Source organism: Erithacus rubecula (genome assembly GCF_903797595.1).
Source record: "Erithacus rubecula genome assembly, chromosome: 1".
NCBI lineage: Eukaryota > Metazoa > Chordata > Aves > Passeriformes > Muscicapidae > Erithacus > Erithacus rubecula.
The window spans coordinates 4,166,156-4,184,127 of NC_136658.1; the positions used below are offsets into that span (position 1 = coordinate 4,166,156).

The 17,972-nt window shown below is 43.9% G+C and overlaps 1 protein-coding gene across 1 annotated transcript; it reads left to right on the plus strand.

The window, feature by feature from the left end:
• The first annotated feature begins 5,622 nt into the window (after positions 1-5,622).
• Positions 5,623-17,075, plus strand: GPA33 (glycoprotein A33). Its single transcript, XM_079308857.1, has 7 exons — positions 5,623-5,831; positions 9,105-9,256; positions 10,083-10,293; positions 10,820-10,978; positions 13,159-13,272; positions 13,695-13,815; positions 14,235-17,075. Exons 1-7 carry the CDS (start codon positions 5,783-5,785, stop codon positions 14,317-14,319), a joined length of 891 nt encoding a protein of 296 aa, XP_079164983.1. The 5' UTR covers positions 5,623-5,782; the 3' UTR covers positions 14,320-17,075.
• The last annotated feature ends 897 nt before the right edge of the window (positions 17,076-17,972 follow it).

Sequence of the window (17,972 nt, forward strand, 5' to 3'; positions counted from 1 at the left end):
CCTGGCCCAGGCACAGGGACTCTTCCCCCAGTGCCACAGCAGCCATGGCAGCTCCCCGGGCCCGGAGGGTGCGGCCGCGGGGTCGCTCAGGGAGAGGTGACAAGGAAAGGGAACTGAACTCACCCTGTGCCCGATGGCTCCACTGGGGGTCCCTGCTGGAGGCACGGCTAAGAGCCCACGGAAGACAGCAAGCAGTGGTAAAAGGGGGGGAAAGCAATCAGCTGCCTCCCTCTCACTCTCTCTCCAGCTTCTTCATCGAGGGGCAGGACAACTGTTGGCACCAAACCTTTATCAGCTTTCTAAATATAGCTGTCCTGACACCGGCTGCTGGATTGCACGGGGAAGGAATTCAGTGCCTCACAGACAGCAGCTGGTCAAGCACTTAACTCCTTCCCTGCTGTGGGCTGGATGCTCATTTCTCAGCTGCAGAGAGTCCAGAGCCAGTGAGGCTCAGCCTGCAGAGAGCCCCTGAGCAAGGGGGACCCCACCAGCACAAAGTGAAATGCAGGTATGACCTCTGATATCCTTGGGAAATGCAGTGGAGGATGAACCACTCCAACCTAATGGAAAGTAAGCTACCTGTCAACTACCTGGACTTCTGCATTGACTTTGGCATAGTGCTACACAACATTCTTACCTCTAATTTGGAGAGAGGTGGATTTGATTGATGGGACTATTTGATGGATAAAAAAGTGGCTGGATGGGATCCAATTACAGTCAATGGCTCAGCATCCAAATAGAGATCACCAGCAAGTGGTGTCCCTCAGGATCCAGTAGTACTCAGTATCTTTAATACTGACACGGACAGCGAGACTGAGTCACACTCAGGAATTCTGCAGAGGACACCAGGCTGAGTGGTGCCCTGGATTCAGTAGGGGCAGGGATGCCATAAAGGAGTGGGCCCATGTCAACCTCATGAAATTCAACAGGGCCAAGTGCAAGATCCTCCATCTGGGATGGGGCAGTCCTGAATATCTACAGGATGGGGATGAACGGATGCAGAGCAGCCTGGAGGTGAGAGACCTGGGAGTGGTGGATGAACAATTGGATGTGACCCAGCTGCACCTGCAGCCCATAGAGCCAACCATATGCTGGGCTGCATGGAAGTGTGACCAGCAGGTCAGGGGTGGGGATGGTCCCAGTCTACTCTGCTCCCAGAAACCTCACCTGGAGAACAACATTCAGCTCTGGTGCCCTTAGCACAAAACACAGACCTCTTGGAAAGGGTCCACAGGAGGGTCTAAAGGTCATCAGAAGGCTGGAACACTTCTGTGGAGAAAGGCTGTGAGAGACAGGTCTGTTCATCCAGCAGAAGGTTCTAGGGAGACCTTATTGCAGTCCTTCTGTACTTAAAGGGTATTTTAGAAGTAAGAAGGACAGAGACATTTTACCAGGACCTGTAGTGATGGAACAAAGGGCAATGAATTTAAACTAAGAAGGTAGATTTAGGTTAAATAAAAGGAAGAAATTCTTTATAAGGATGGTGAGGCACTGGAACAGATTGCCCAGAGAAGCTGTGGATGCCCCATCATTCAGGTGTCCAAGGCCAGGCTGGGTGGGGTTTTGAGAAACCTGGTCTGGTGAAAAATGTTCCTGCTTGTGGCAGGGAGGTTCAGCTGGATGATCTTTAAAGGTCCCTTCAGACCCAAATGATTCTGTGGTTCTATGGTTGTAAGATCAGCTGATTTTTGTCCTTGGAAGAGCTAGGACTGAGTGATACTGTGTCTTCTCCAATGTTTTTTCAAAAAGGAAGCCTCATAGGCCAGGCTGGCCCAGGACAGAACCAGATGAAACTCTGAATACTGTTTATCTGTACTGGGAGCTCCAGTTGTGAGTCATGCAGAAACATCCCTGTTGATTCCCTTTGCAAACAAACAAGCTAAATAGAAAGGAAGTGGAAAAGGAAACTCACCTACCTCCTACCACAGATACCTTGCTGTATCCTGCTGGGCAGGGCCTGCACAGCCCCTTCCTTCTTGCTTGAGTGCTGCAGGGATGCCACATCATGGCAAGGAAGAGCTGTGTCACAGCCACTCATGTCTTGGTGTGCTCACAGCCCAGACTTGTGTTGATGCAGGTACAGGGCTGAGCCAGCAGGGAAAAGAGAAGGTGGAATGTTGAATCTTGGGTGTCACAGCAAGGGGAGGAAGGGATGGCCAATTATGGGCTTGAAAAGATACTAACAGTTTCATGCACAAAAAGAGGATGAATTGTGTTCATGCTGCAGATGTCTCCTCTGGGCAATGCAATTTCTAGCTGCTTCTGCAATGCAGTGACCATGTGTTCTTGTTAATTACTGCTAATTGTGGCAAGAAGGGATCTAAAGACTTATAGACTGCCTTATATTGGAGAACAGAGCTTTCAAAGGATTTAAATGTGGAGGGAGCACATAAACCACTGGCATCCAATAAAAACAGATGCTTTTAAATTGCTGAGCTGCTTCTGCAAATCCTATTTGTGAATCTTTAGGATACAAGTGCAGCCAAGGATGGTGAAGGCCCTGCCATGCCCACTGCTACCCTGCAGATGGGGAGAGGACCCTGCAGGTCACAGACTTGTGGAGAACACTCAGGGCAGGCAGCCTAGCAGCTCCTCCTCACTGCTGGCCACAGGTTGCTGGGTTTTGGGATCAAGGTGACCATTCAGAGCAGAGACAAGGATGACAGAAATCTTTGCTAATGACTGTTTGCATGTGCAAACATAGCAAAAAGATCTGTAAGTGGCTGGGCATCTGTCATTGTGATTAATGTATTCATTCATAGATGAACCTGAACTGAACAGGAACAGGTGCTGTCCTCTTAGGAGGGAAAGGTGGGGTCTCTTCTCTTTACTGGCAGGAATTACAAAGATTCATAGTGTTAGCATGCTGCTACCTGTGCATATTCCTCATTGGCTTTCCAGGCAGGCCTTATCAGAGGGTGTATTTTTGGCAACACAATGAAGTCACCCTGGTTTCATACTTAAGCTTTTCATTCAATGGCAGTTTTATTTAAATAACATAATAATATACCTTAAAAATCCTATATATCAGCAAAAAGATTCCCCAAAGCTGCAGCCATCAGCAAAAATAACACTTCAAGGGTTTGCATTCCCCACAGGTGAGGGACAAAGCTGATAGCAAAGCTTTGGCAGTGTTGCTGGTACCTATGGCAGCTCTTTTAGCTGTAGTGCCAATGCCTGTGAGCTTTGCCAGCTCATGCTAGACAGGGAAAGAAAATCAACCCAGAAAAAAATATAAAATCTCTTAAAATTGCCCACATTAAAGCAGTCTGCTCCTGAGACCCCCAATGAGAACTGTTAGGGAAAATTGACAGGATAAAAGTGCCTAAATACATTTTCCTATCTAGGCTTTAAAAATTAACAAAAGCTATAAACACAGAACATCTAAAACAAGTATCTTAATATCAGATTTATGTAAGTTTCAGGTGGTGAAGCATATGCTGTCCACAATACCTAGGAAACCAGTCTTAGCCAAGTCTCCAAAACAGCAGAATATAACCCAACTTAGTGCCAACTTATTTATTTGTGATGCTCTATCAGAATGGCTGATAAAGGCAGGGTAAAAATCTCCCCACCAATCAACCATTTCCACACCAACATGAGATAAGTCTCTGTGACTACTCATTCTACCATATTTCTCAGTCTGTCTGGCTACACAAAAGGTGAGACACATCATGTTGAGAAACCACAGATTCTTGGAAAGAAAGACAAGTATTAATGCCTAAAAGGGACCATTTAGATTTCTGTTATCCCAACTGATTTGAATTACTGATTTTTATGGGACTGAAAGAACTTCCCATCTTTAAGATTGCTATCTGTCCATCAAATTCAACTGAAATCAGTCCAGTGGGTTTTGAAGCTACTGGTAGAATAAAGAGAGGTTGTATAAAGGTTGTATAATCACAGGTTGTTGATCCTGTGAAGAGGATAACAGCAAGCTGACCAAGCTGGTTGTAGCCTGTGCACTTTACTAACTTCCTTTGGTTATGTGAAGCTGTTATGTGAAGAACTGAAAATTAACACTGGAAGTGTGGGCAGATGGTGTCCAGTGATAGCATTTCTGTCACTACCTCTGTTCATCAGACTCAAAATATTAAATGGGAGCAAAATTGAAAAGTGGAAGCTGAAGTAAAGATCCTGCAGGTCTCCTTCTGGAGGATATGGGATCAAATCACAAGGATCTTTAAGTCTTCAAGGGAGGTAAACATTTAAGAAACTCATCCTTGTGGGCTCCAAAGATAAAAAATGAGATTACTGACCTTGCTTTGTTTACATCCTAAGTAATTTACAGTTAACATTTTGAGGTTAGTTAACAAGCTGTTTTTGGAAAATATCTCTGCTTCTCTTTGCAGGGTCCTTGCCATTTCCTACAGCTTGTCAGAGATACAACAGGATCAATTTTTCTACTGGCTGTCCCCATTTGGAAGATTCCTGAAGAACAAAGTTTCTGTACTTTTATATGCTTTATTTTGCTTTATGCTAAGAGTCTGAAGAGAACTGAGGTTATGCATCAAACACAGAAGTACAGACAGATGGTCCTTTCTATCAGAGGGATTGGATTTCCAGCCACTCCTAAGTTTCATTGTCTTGGAGGTCTCTTGAACTGCCATATAGACCAAAAGGCAAATCTTCAGTGTGGCTTTTGGCAGATTTACCACACAAGTCTGAGGTCAGCACAAGAGTGAGATACAGGTCTGCTCTACTGCACTAAACACAGGTATCCAATGTAGACAACTACTTTTGAGGAAGCCTCCTTCAAAATTCACAACAAAGTTCATCAGTAATATACTGCATTATATGATGAAGAACATGAATGTCTAAGAACATGATGTCCCCATCTAAGATGCCTGAAACGATCATTCACACCCTAAAAGTGACTTTGTCCCTCAAATGGCTGGAAATAGAGCATAAATGACAATCCCACATGGACTGCTCCCTAGTGGCAGTGAAGTGTTCAGAAGACACACTGCCCTCAGTTAAACATAATGTCAGATGTTTGCCTCAGCTGCCACCAGTCCCCCTTTTACTCTTCAGTCAATTATAGCAGCAGTTATTTGTGACTTCCATCCAGAGCATGTGAGCAGTGCTGGCTGTGCAGTGCCCATGCCCTGACAGACCCATCACCAGAGTGCTGCGAGCCATGGGCTGGGTGATCTGACCAGCTTTTGCAGCAGAGAGGGAGAAGCACCTGTGGTACCTGTGGCTGGTGTACAAGCCACCCTCTGGGCAGTGGAACAGTGGGCAGTGAGTTAGAACTGGCTGAGATGAATCTCACTTATATTTAGATAACCCATTAGTCATCCAACTCCCATAAACTACATATTGGTATGAGTATTTAAAGTAAATGGAGTTAGGGTCCTCAAAACCTGGATGTGGGCTGCTGCCTACCTGGTAAAAGACTTTAATACCTTTTAAACTCTGTTCCTTACAAAATATTTGAGAAAAATAGGTTGCCTGTCACCACGTGCATGACTTCAGCTGCACTGCACAGTCCCACTGCACCCTTCCCTTGCTTCATGCACCTGCATGTTGGGAGAAACAGGGAAAGGCTGTTTAATTGTAGGAGAAAGTTCACAAGTCACACAGCAGCAAGTGATGTCTAAGCCTACTGGTGATGTGGCTTGTCATTCTGGCTGGGAGGGGAGGGGCAGAAGCACTTTAAAAGAGACTGAGGAAGTGAACTGAGATGTTACTGCAAAGCAGCCCTTCAGGGAAAGCCAATTACCTACCCAGCCTCCTGGAGATTGCAAGGAAGAGCACCTTGAGGTGAAACAAAGGAGAGATGAGGCAGATGGCAATGAAAGGACTCGGGCTGTTCATTTTCAGTGCAAGTGAGTACTAATTTGGTTATGTCCTCAAGGGTTGGGTGGGAGGAAACAGCACTACAAAGTACAAGGACCCCAGTGCACTTTGTATGTCTCTTTTTTTGTTTAGTGAAGGTTCCTTTGTGTTTATGGCCAGAAAAGTATCTGTACCTTCTCTGTGCTGAATGTCCAGACACACAGGCATCTCCCAAAACTGTTAGGAGTGGGAAAAAATGCTGCTGTTCATACAGCTGGAAAGGATTTTTCATAAACAGTTTTATCAGTTTCTGTTAGTACAGTATTTACCTCTGAAGAAGGAACTTCCTTTTCTAGAAGTCTCAGTGCTTTTTATCCTGTCTCATCTTCTTATATCAATGTTCCTATGCTTTATTCCATGCTTCAGACCAAGCTACACACATGGGAATTGGAGTTTTTTACTAAAAATCCTAAAAACCTCACTTCAACAGTAAGACTCACAAAAATGAAATTCACAAAGTTTTAGGTAGTCAGAAAAAGTGGATGGGCTCCATATGCAGTAAATATTACTTGGGTCATGGTCACTTTGATTTTCGTCTTCCTTTGTACAAGTACAAATCTCTAAGTTAAGCAGAGGGAGATAAAACCTTCCTCAATTTCTTAAAATGTTACACATATACTAAGTGATAACACACAAAAAAGTAATTCTAGGGCTTATATCTAGGTGGTGGTGTCTCTCTGTCTCTCTAGTAGCATGTAAGCTATTTGTCCTCTCTCCTTTTCTGGAGTTTTTTCACAATTTGCTTCCTCTCCCTTCCACCATATTTTGAACAGATTCTGTTTTCCCTCAGAAAAAAAACACCCCAACCTCTGAAGAATAAACCACAACTTTTAGACATGCTGACTATGAAGTGAAATGTGGTGAGAAGGAAGAAATCAGCCTGAGTCTGACATCCCAGAATGAAACTGTGTCGCTTCCCTGAGAGAGGGAAGCTCTTTCTGGGATGCAGAAAAAGATGTGGGTGACAAATGAAGAGCACCAGAAGCAGTGGGATGTGAGGGTGACAGCAACAGATCAATTAGTGTGTTGCAGGCTGTGCCTCACATGCAGTTGGGCTCAGCTGCTCCCCAGCTCTGCCCCAAACATGTCTGGAAGAAAAGAAAGATCTTGTTTATTGTAGGATTTAACTCATCCAACTGGAAGAAAGAAAAGTCTTAGGGTTGGGCAGTTTCTTCTCTGTCTCAGGGCTTGTTTCTGACCTGTCAGTGAAGCCCAGCCCAGTGGAACCAGTTTCTGAGGGACAAAAAGATGAGGAAATGGGTTTTGCTCCATCTCCTTGCACAGACAGTGGTGCTTTTCACCTGAATGCAGGAAAGCATCTCTATCCAGTCAGAACAAGCAAGGAGAAAGCTTTGCCAGGTGTGTCTCATCCGGAGGGCATATGAAAAAAGCAGTCAGAAAGAGCCTGGGGCTATGCAAACATGGCCCTTGCCCTGGGTGCTCCAGAGCAGAGAAAGATCTGGGAGTGGCTGCAATAAAAGCATGGTAGAAATACTTTGCCCTAGTTTCCTTCTCATAACTGTCAGCAGTTGTAAATGAAATAATCCCCAAGAGAAGAGAAGCCACCCTGCCATGTCACAGAGGAAGAGGGGAAAACACACTTCACTAAAGAGCTCCAGGAGCCCACAGAACGACTCAGTCATGGGGCAGGGCATGCAGACAAACAGGAATACAAGCTAAAAGCAGATCCCTGTGCCAACTGCCCCATGGCACTCTGTGTGATTACTGAATTGTCACCCCAGGTTCTTAGTGCAGTGACAACACAACCTTTTGGTGTTAACCCTCTGCTGCTATTTTCTAAGGAATGCTTGTTCACTGCTAATCAAGGATGTGGCAGTGCTCACTCTGGTGTTCACTCACTCAGTGCACAGGACTGCATGCTCTTCCTGGGTGTCCACAAGCAGTTTGCAACTCAGGGTGGAATCTAGAAACCCTTTGCTCTCTCCTTTATACATTACACTTCCTTATAGATCTAACCTGGACAAAGATATGGCAAAATGAGGACCCAAAGTTTGCTAGGTGGCAACTTTTCAAATGAATCCTCTCCAGGAAAAGGTGACTCAGCTTTCAGAAGCAAACCTTCACCAGCACATGCAGCATGCCCCCCATGGGGGAGGACCTCCTCCTCTTTTCTCCTTACTGCACCACCTTCCTCCTCTCTGCCATGGGAGCACCTCTGAGCAGCACTTCCTTCCTTGCCCTTTACAGTTTTCCCAAATTATTTCCACAAAGCATGGTGCTATTAAAAACAAAAACCAAAAAAAAAAAAACAAACAAAAAAAACCCAAAAAAACAAAAAACCAAAAACCAAAAAAAAAAAAAAAAAAAAAGGAAAAAAACCCACAACACTAAAACCTCAAACCAACAAACCGTTAGAAGAAAACAGGTGTGTTTAACCATGGATTCTCACAGGCATGAAAGTCACCTATGGCAGGGCAGACATAAATGTCCAGCTCAATTCTGACAATAACCAAGACCTGCCCACCAGGCAGTGCTCAGACATGATGAATTAAGAGCAAGTCAGAGGGAATTCAGTGTAAAAGAAACACCTGCCCTGTACCCTGCATGCTTCCTCAGGACACAGAGGAATTTCTGTTTTGTTCAACTCAGCCATTCCTGTGGTCCAGAGGCAGGAGCTGGAGTTCTTGGAGAAAGGTGACTACTACCTTACTCATTTAAAAAAAAACCCTAAGAGCTTTTCTTCCCTTGTTTCTTTCAATCACTCTTTGCTTCTCTAGGTTTTTCTGTTTTCAGGGAGGAGAAACATGAACAGGTTTTGATTCCCAAGCACAAAATGTCACTTTTCTATGGATTTGGATCGAGGCAAGTTATTTGACAGTTTTCCTGATCCTTGAAATTTGACAATATCAGTTTGTTAGTTTAGCCTGAATCCTTAAGACTGCTGATGCACTTGTAGTATCTGTTTATCTGTCTCCCTCTGTACATTCTGAACTGTCAAAGGGTGTCAGTCATGCTGAAGGAGGGCTCAGGAAAAAAATAGTGTCTTTCTAAACTCCATGGCAATAGATGAATAGGTGAAATAGAGGGAAGCAAGGAACAGAGAGCAGAGTTTAGCTCAAAGCCATCCTGTGCAGCAGCTTCCCAGAGCCAGTCAGCCCCAGCACACATCACCTCTTGCTCAGTGGGGAATGGCCTGGATGACAGGGAATGAGGGGTTATTGTGGCATGTAAGGAAGCCAAAGAGACTACCATGGAACAGATGTTGTTGTTTTCACTGAGTATAGCATTTATTCTCTTCCTAGTTCTGGTGTCTGCTCATGCCCTCACTGTGGAAGCACCTGCAAGGGAAATCAAAGTGGCAAGAGGAAAAAATGCTACCCTGCGCTGTAATTTTAAATCAAACTCAGCTCCTGAAATATCAGACCTGGTTGTCTGGAAGAAAATCAACAGCAAGGTAAACTGAGCTGCATAAAGAAACAGATGAGTGGGCATCTAAGAAGGGGCAGGAGATGGAAGCTGTGAGTGAGGAGAGATGTTGGAAGAAAAAGACTTCTTCCAGACTTTTTTTAATCCCAGAAATGTGCAAACAGAAATGCTGAGTCTAGATGCAATTTATTCACAACACTAGGCAAGCCCCACCCCTCTTCCTCCTCTCTCAGGGTGTTACAGCTGTTTACTGAGGATACATGTGGGGTTCACATCTATTAAAACATATGAAACGCAGATATTTTCTAAAAACTTGCATATATATGAACGTGTATGTCTAACACACATTTCTTTGATACTATATAAAAAGTTCTGAGTTGATGATAAATGGGCAGATTCTTGAGGTCTCCTACATTTAAGGTATTTGAGTTAAGAAGCTTTTAAAGCTTTCCTTGACCTCTTGGGAATTAGTGAGAGGAGAAGCAGCCTTGTCCTTGCAAGGTGTGCCAAGGGTTTCTTCTCTGGAGCTCCTTGCTGGGAGCGTTTGTGTAACCAAAGAGCAGCTTGACTGACATGGGAATCAGACAAGTCTCATGCTGTCTTCTCCTCATGGTGAGCAAAGATGAATGAGCTCCAGCAAAAGAAATCAGTTGTCTCTGATTTCAGAGGATTCCAGACGGAAACAGACATCCTTTTGAATTTCTGCTTTGCTTGGCTTTTTCTCAAACTGGTGCAGTCTAAGGTGCTCTTTTCCAAGCTGCTCTTTAAGAGTGGCTGACTCATGGAGTTAGGTGGCAGACTGACACAAAGAAACCGTGAGTGACACTGTCCCTGTCTCCCTTTCCCCGTGCCAGGTGGACGCTGTCACGCGCTATTTCGACGGGCTGGTGCAGTACGGGGAGGGCTACGACCAGCGCATCCACTTCAGTGGCAGTGTTGACACTGGGGACATCAGCATCACCATCAGTGCTGTGACCATGGAGGACAATGGCACCTACACCTGCAGCGTCCGCCTGCGCCACGACCCGCCCCGCCAGTCCGCGCTGCTGGACCTCTTTGTGCTGGGTGAGGTGACAGGGGCACTGCCACCCTGCCAGGCACACTGCCCTTCCTCAGAGTGCACACTGCTTCAGACAGCACACCTGCTAACAGCAACAAAATCTGTCATCAATTCCATCTCTGGTCATTTCCTGCCCCTGGGGAAGGATGCTGGGATGCGTAGAGCACGTAACTCCCTCAGACACCAGGCTGCAGAAAACAGCATTGAGAGCTGTACAGCTCCCTTTCATCATCATCATCATCATGATCCAAGGCTTTCCTCATCCCCCCTGTGGCCTGTCACACTCTGTGTTACCCAACACTATTAGACAAAACCCAAAAAGCATCTTGCAATTACTTCTTGGCTTTCCAGTGCCAAAAAGGGAGAAACAAATTACAAACAAATTAGATTAAAATTCACTTTGAGTTCCCTTAAGATGAAGGTGGCAGGTGCAAGACCAGTCTTTGCATGCAAGAATAAAAGACACAGATGCAGATGGCTTGAAACAAGAAACTGCTTCTGATTAATACAGTTCCTTTTTTCTTCCTTCAGTTGCACCATCCAAGCCCGAATGCAAAATTCTGGGGACAGCACAATATGGACAGACAATCAACCTAACCTGTGCTTCTCACGAGGGCTCCCCAGCACCCACGTACACCTGGACAAGCTACAATGTGCAAAATGAGCCCCGTGTGCTGCCACACACACAAGGTATGGCAAATCCAAAGACAGCAAGATGCTGAGGTCTCTGCAGGTGAGGGCTGGAAAGATTGAAAAAATGCAAATACAAAAACACTCTTAAGGCTTATTCTAGGATGTTCTCTGGACAGGATTTTGAAAAGTTGTCCCTTTGATACAAGACATGCTCATGAGTAACTCAGCAGGGGGAAAAGGACTCTTGCCTGAAGTAAGAATGGTCAGAAAGACTTTAACTTCAGCTCTCCCCTGGTGAGAAGCTGGATGGCTCTGGAAGCACCCAGAAATAATTATTTCTCAGTTGCTGGGGGTAAGGTATAGCATGAGGAACAACACTGAGTTTTCTGTCTTTACATCCCAGCTTGTTTGACAATGAACAGTTCTCTTTCTAAACTGAAGCAAACAAAAGCAGGCTCTGGAAGCTTCCTTCCAGTGATGACTCCTCACCTAGAGGAAGGGATATGAGAAAGCTGCACTACTCCTGCTTTGAGCATGAAAAAGGCTTCTGGTTCCTTAGAATGGTCACACAGGCACTAATATTTTATTTGCTTTCATTTGAAGTAAGAATCTAGAAGGAAAAAGGAGCTGAATTTCCACAACAGGGCCCTGACAGAACTATTTATACAGAAATTAGGGTTTAATGCTCTCTTAAATGTACCAGTGACAGAGGACTCAGATTTATTTCATTAAACAGCTTTGTTCTTTCCTGGTCTGTCCAGCTGCAGGAAGACTAAGTGTCTGTACCTACCCTTCCTGGTTTAAGGGAAGTAAAGATGATGAGACTCCACATGATATTTCACACTCAGGAACTGATTCTTGGATAAAATACACAAAGTATCACCAGGGGCAGGAACTTTACATTCATTTCACTGGCCACTAAGTGGTGCCAGCGCATCACACACAGCCCTGAGCACAGCAGGATTTGTCACAGCAGCAGCTTCTGCTGTCACCCTGTCCCTTCCCGGGACAGGAGTCCCTGCTGGCCCATCCCCACCTCATTTCTGCTTTATCAGCAATGTGCCTGCTGTCCCCTGGTGCCCCAGGCTGGCTGTGTGCCCTCCTGTCACTGCAGGTATTTTCCTTCTGTGCTAAGCACAGTTCCCACTGCTGCAAAGTTTGCAAACCCCCTCAGGAGACACTCTAGAGTGACAGTCCCTGACATTTTTCTCCATTTCACTCACTCAATTATTTTTGGTTTATTAAGAGGATTTAAATTCCACTTCTAGACTGAGACTTTCAAAGCTACAAACATCACACCATCCCCACCCCCCCAAAAAAAAGAAAAAAAAAAAAAAAAGGAGGGACAAGTAAATACAAGGAGTATGTAAAGACACACACAAAAAAATAAAAATCAAGCAAGTATATATCTGTCATTTCTCAGTTTGCATGCTCTTCTACTATATGGCACTAGGTGCCAGCAAATCCTAAAAAAAAAAAAGTGAGATCCCAGGGAAACAGGAAAGTCATTGAAAACTATTCAGTCTTTCAGAGCAGGGATCTGGACCTCTCTCACAAGCAAAAAGCATGGACTACACATATCCATATCAGCTGGAGATGTAACAAACAAACAAACTGCCTGAGCAGAGCTAAGCTTCAACCTGTGGTTCTGAGCTGTGTGAGGTTGACAGAAAGCATCAGCACCACTGCAATTATGTCACTGCAGTTCTTCTCCTTTATTTATTTACACAGCCTGTGTGGCTTCTCCCAGACTATAAAACTTTTCCCCCCACTGCTAAATAATTCATATCTGAAATCCTAAGAGTAGCAGGATAAAAGAGCTTTCTTTTGTTTAACAAGTTAATTCATCAAGGTGGCCAGTGCTCAGAGCCAGGTCCTGATTTGGGCATCTAACATTTCTCAAAATCTAACACAAAAAAAAAAAAAAAAAAATAAAAAGCTTTCTCTAAGCACAGACACTTCTCTACCCTCCACCTACAATTTTGTTTCTAAAAGGAATGTTCAAATACCACATGTTCCCTGTAATCAAAACAGCACACTTCTGTTTATCCTCCCACAAATCACTCTAAAACCTAGGGATGAGCATGGCAGCTCCTGAACAAGACAGAGCAATCCATCAACTTTAATAACCTCTCATCACTCCAGCCACCCTGGGCTGAAACTGGAGGGCTGCTGTTGCCACTTCCTTCCCTGCTTTAATTCTTCTCTTTTTTGGCCTGATTTGTGTTTCACAACAGGGCAGCAAATAACTCTGAAGAACATCTCAGCAGACACCTCTGGCTTTTACATCTGCACTTCAACAAACGTTGTGGGAACAGAATTTTGCAACATGACAGTCAGCGTTGTGCCACGTAAGAGAAGGGGCTGCCTTGGGAAAGAGGAGCACCAGAGAGAATATCTTAGCTCAGAGTCAAAGCATTAAAAGAGGGGAATGCTATCATCTGCTTTCTGCACCCTCTCCACTGGTTTACATGCTGGTAGACACTCACCAGCTCATTGGGTTAGCTCAGAAATGACAAAAAAGCTCTACAGAGTCAGCACTGAATTTGTGATGTCTGAAACTCAACTTTATGGACAAAAAAGAGCAGTTGTTCAGAACCAGGGGTTCCTCCCTGTCAGTAGCTAACTGCTCCTGCACTACCCAGCACAGAATTATTTCCAGTTGCTGCAGTCAAACAACTGTGGCTCCCATTCCAGTGGAGCTGGTGGGAGGGCTTGAAGTGCTGATCCCCTTTGACATCCTTCCCCTGCTAACTGCTCCCTTCCCACACAGCATCCATGAACATAGCTCTGTATGCTGGCATCATTGGGGGAGTTGTTGCTGCCATTGTGGTGATTGGGATCATTGCCTACTGCTGCTGCTGCCGGGAAAGCAAGGAGGACTATGAGACGACGTGAGTAGCTCTCCCTACAGCAGGCAGTGGGACACAGGAAGGGCTCTCCTTTTCCCTCCTGCATCCACAGAGGGGAGTGGAAAACTGGGAAAACCATGCACTGCTTCTCCTTTCAGTGTCCACCCCAGTGGCTCCCATCTCTCCTCATGCCTAGAAGTCCCAGACACCTTTGTGTCTCTGGGTGGAATCAAATTATTCAAACCCTGGATGTGAACTAGCTATAATTACATGCTATTAAAAAAAACCCCAACTAAGTAGTTCCCACAACTCTTGCCTCAGCAGCAAGACTGAATTTGTGGACTTCAGCTAGGTGCAGTTCTAGATCAGCTTAGAGCTGTTTAAAAGTATCCTAACAAAATCTCTTCAGAGAGGCTACTGGCTGTTTTTGGTAACATCTCTACCCCTGAACAATGTTCTAGGGAGCAAGAAGACAGAAATGAAGCCTCCGTCAGGCGGATGCCACCAAGGCAGGAGAACACAGAGGAGGATGTGGAGAATGCATGAATGAAGAAGCCACTGCCATCTCCAGGATCTGCTGAGGCACAGACATCACTCAAGCAAAGAAATCAATCCCTCTTTCTTACTGCAAGGAGCTGAATCATTGAATGAAAGCCAAAGGCTCTGCCTTCAAGTTCTGGGAGAGAACATTATTGCTTCCCTGGAAAGTGCTTGATGTACATTGAGCATTAAGACACACACTCAGAAAAATGCACGTGGAGCACTGCTGTAACCCAGTCAGAGTCCTCCAAAAATAACCAGTCTTCCAGACTTTCAACTTTCTGAAGAAAGAAACCTGTCAGGTTTATTTGGAGAACAGAGGAACAGAGCTGCTGATTTATCCCCAGATCCACAAAAGGTTTCAAGGTCACCAACAGCATTTCATCAAGGAAGGGTGGTTTTGTTTGAGTCATGCAAATGTCACAGCTTTCATCACTGTCCAGCACAAACTTTTTTTATGAAGGGTGAAGCAAGATGATTTTTAAGGACATTTTTTAAAATGTGTTCTTTGTATATATTATACATGCACATATAAATAAAGATATGGAGAAAAATCATTGATGACCAATGAGTCTCCTGCTAGGGACAATAATGTCACAGGTAAGATAACTCAGATGGGCAACTGATAAGAACTAGAAACAATCTATCCTATTTACTGTCAGACTCCTGAGTTTCTGAGTTCTAGCTCCCAATTCCTAATTTTCATTACATTACTCTTTCCTCTTGATTGTTGCATGGGCAAGTCAGAAATAGTCCATTGCTCCTGCTGCTTCTGAAAAAACTACAGTGTGAGAGTGTGCACATGGCAAGTACACCCTTAATTAAAAAAAAAAAAAAAAGAGGGGAGATGGACAAGGAAAAAAACCTTTTTATTCAGAAGTGTAACAATTTAATCAGAAGCACTGCATTTTATGTGCAAGATGTGTGCAAATGTGGAGGGAACTCCTACCACTGGCATCTTTGCAAGATAAGGGACTGTCCATCCCCAAAGACTATTAATGGGTATTAAAGCTAATTAACAGTTTTTTGGGATTGGTTGCCTTTTTTGTTGGTTTTGGTTTTTTTACTGTTTGGTGCTTTTTTTTGTTTTTTTATTTTTTAAGATATGTTTGCAGTAAAATATTTATCCTTTCAAAACTCCTTATTGCATCTTCAACTTTGTAAGTTTCAGACACATACAGCAATGCCTCTCACGTACCCTTTACCCCCTAACAGAAATAAAAATCTAAAATTTAACTTCAAAGAACCAGCCATCCTCCTACACAGGACTAGCACTTTCTAGATTTCAAACTATGAAAACCACCCTACCAGAACTGGAATTCTGGCTTGCTTTCTGGTTGCCTTTGTTTTACATAATACTTAAAATACAATTACTCATTTGTAGTAATAACAACTGCAAAGACCAACAGGAGTTCTTTACTAAGAACACACAAATCTAAATCTCTCTGGCAATGGACAACCTGAAATGCAAGACATTCTGAGGATTTTTTCTCATGATGCATGAAAAACATTGCAAGAATGGATGGCTAAAAAAGAACATTGCACAGATAAGCTGAAGGCAGAAAAAAAATGAAGTGTATAGCTCAGAAGCAGAGCTGTATCAAGCAAGCATAGTGTGAATTATCTAATTACCATTCTATCACATTTCTAGTGTGAAACAAAAGCTATTTCTTTTATAAATGTTACAGACATTAGTCAGCACAACATGCTTCCTTCACCAAAACCCTGAGGAGGGTTTCTGCTGAGAGATAACAGTGTGGATTCTAAAAGATCTTAACTGGAAAGTCCAGCAAAAAGACTTGAAAATTATCTCGCAGACTAATGCCAGTATATAGCCAGAAACTGGCTGTGGCCACTAAACCATGGTAACACTCTGCTACCTGTCCCACACTCTTCATTTTTAGGATATGTGAAGCTTAATTACTGTTTGTCAACTGAAGTCTTCAAGTAACACTTGCACAGTGGTCATTTCAGGCATGAAGGAAAATACAGATTAGCAGTAAGCACCTGCACTAAGTTCTCCAAAGAAATCAGCCACAAAACACAGAGTTTACAAAATGACTCCCAAACCCATGAATTTAATTCTCTGTAAGCAGATTCCATAAGAGCCAGCAGAGGAAAAGCAAGAGAGTCCAACGTGACAACATTCAAAACAGAACTACTTCAAGTTCAGAAATGCCAAGGCTAGTTCTGCACTGAGAAATAAACTAAGTGATAGCACATGGAGATATGGCTGAGATAATTCAGTGCTGCTTATCATTTTTTACCTTTTTCAAAATACCTTAGAAGCAGTACATTTATCAAAATGCTTTATGTGTTTTTCCTCCACCAATTAGTTCTGCTCTACAGCCAGAAATACACAAATACACATATTCAAACTCATGCCTTATTCAAATGTTTTCCTGTGACTGAATTAATTTCCTGCCTGTCTTGTATGTCTTTTGAAGCAGGAATAACTCCAAGAGCAACCTGTAGCATAGCCACAATTTTATGCAAAATGAAACCAGTAATAATGAATTTGGATAAATTAAGCTAGTGATACTTAACTAATTCCAAAGAGTTAACATATGTCAATGAATTTCAATAACCACTTTCCTGAAAAGGCAGGAAAGAGGGAGAAAATGTATGACCAGGCAGAAAAGTAAATTCCTACTTTATACTTCACATAGTAAACATTAAACTACTGTTATGCTAAACTTTATTCACAAACTTAGCACAGAAAGCAAACAGGCTGGTCAGGCAGGATTTTGCATTGGCAAATCCATGCTGACTTCTTCAACTCCCCCACTTCTCCTTCATGTACCCAAAAACACATTCCAAGAGGGTTTGCTCCATTTTTCCAAGGAGTGCAGCAGAACCAAGCAGCCTAGGTTTTCCTAGATCACCCTTTTGATGGCTGCAGTATTTGCCTCCCATTGCTGTGCACTTCCTGTGCTCTCTGTAACCATCCAAAGGTGAGAGAACAATCTCCAAAATGTGTCACTGAGCTTCCTCAGCATCCTGGGATGCAGCTCAAGGGACTCCATGGGTCTAGAACTCCCACTGCTGCTCTCCTCCCTGAACCCCTCCTCAATAAAGATTTGCTTTCCAAACATCCCCACAGACCTGGCCTGTGTTTATGACTTCTTAATTGTAGCCCACACCTGCTCCTTCCCTTACACTGCACTAGGACTAGGATGCAGCCACAAGGTCCCTGTGAAGACAAGAGTCTTCCCAATCAATCTCTCCTGGGTTGCTCTTGTGCTCAGGAGACACTGTCCTTAATGAGCTGCCAGCCTAATGATCCTTTACCCCACAGAGCTGGTCCCAGGGATCTGACCCCTCCCCATTTCCCACACAAACACCAAGATCTGCTCTCACTGCCTTCCCCACTCTTCTCAGGATCTTGGCAAGTATTTCCAGCATTACAGACACACAAAAGCTGCTGCTGCCACAGCCCTCTTCGAGATTCAGCACAGTGCACAATTCACAAGTTGTCAGAAAGACAAGAGTTAATTACCTCACCATCCTTGTTGCTAGAGCAACTGCACTCCTTTTCTGTTTATTTGTATCAAATGTTCCAGGAAAGACACCGAGGCAGTGTTCCTGATGAAGTTCACAGCACAATGATCAAATCTCCAAGATTAATTCTGGATGTGTTAGAGCTACAACTAAATTTA

What these genes read in the sequence shown, in the direction of transcription:
- GPA33 (XM_079308857.1), top strand. Translation starts at nt 5,783, where the DNA reads ATGAGGCAGATGGCAATGAAAGGACTCGGGCTGTTCATTTTCAGTGCA. An exon ending in GCTGTTCATTTTCAGTGCAA is followed by an intron (nt 5,832 to 9,104) that starts GTGAGTACTAAT and finishes TTCTCTTCCTAG; the next exon opens with TTCTGGTGTCTGCTCATGCC. An exon ending in TGTGCTGCCACACACACAAG is followed by an intron (nt 10,979 to 13,158) that starts GTATGGCAAATC and finishes GTTTCACAACAG; the next exon opens with GGCAGCAAATAACTCTGAAG.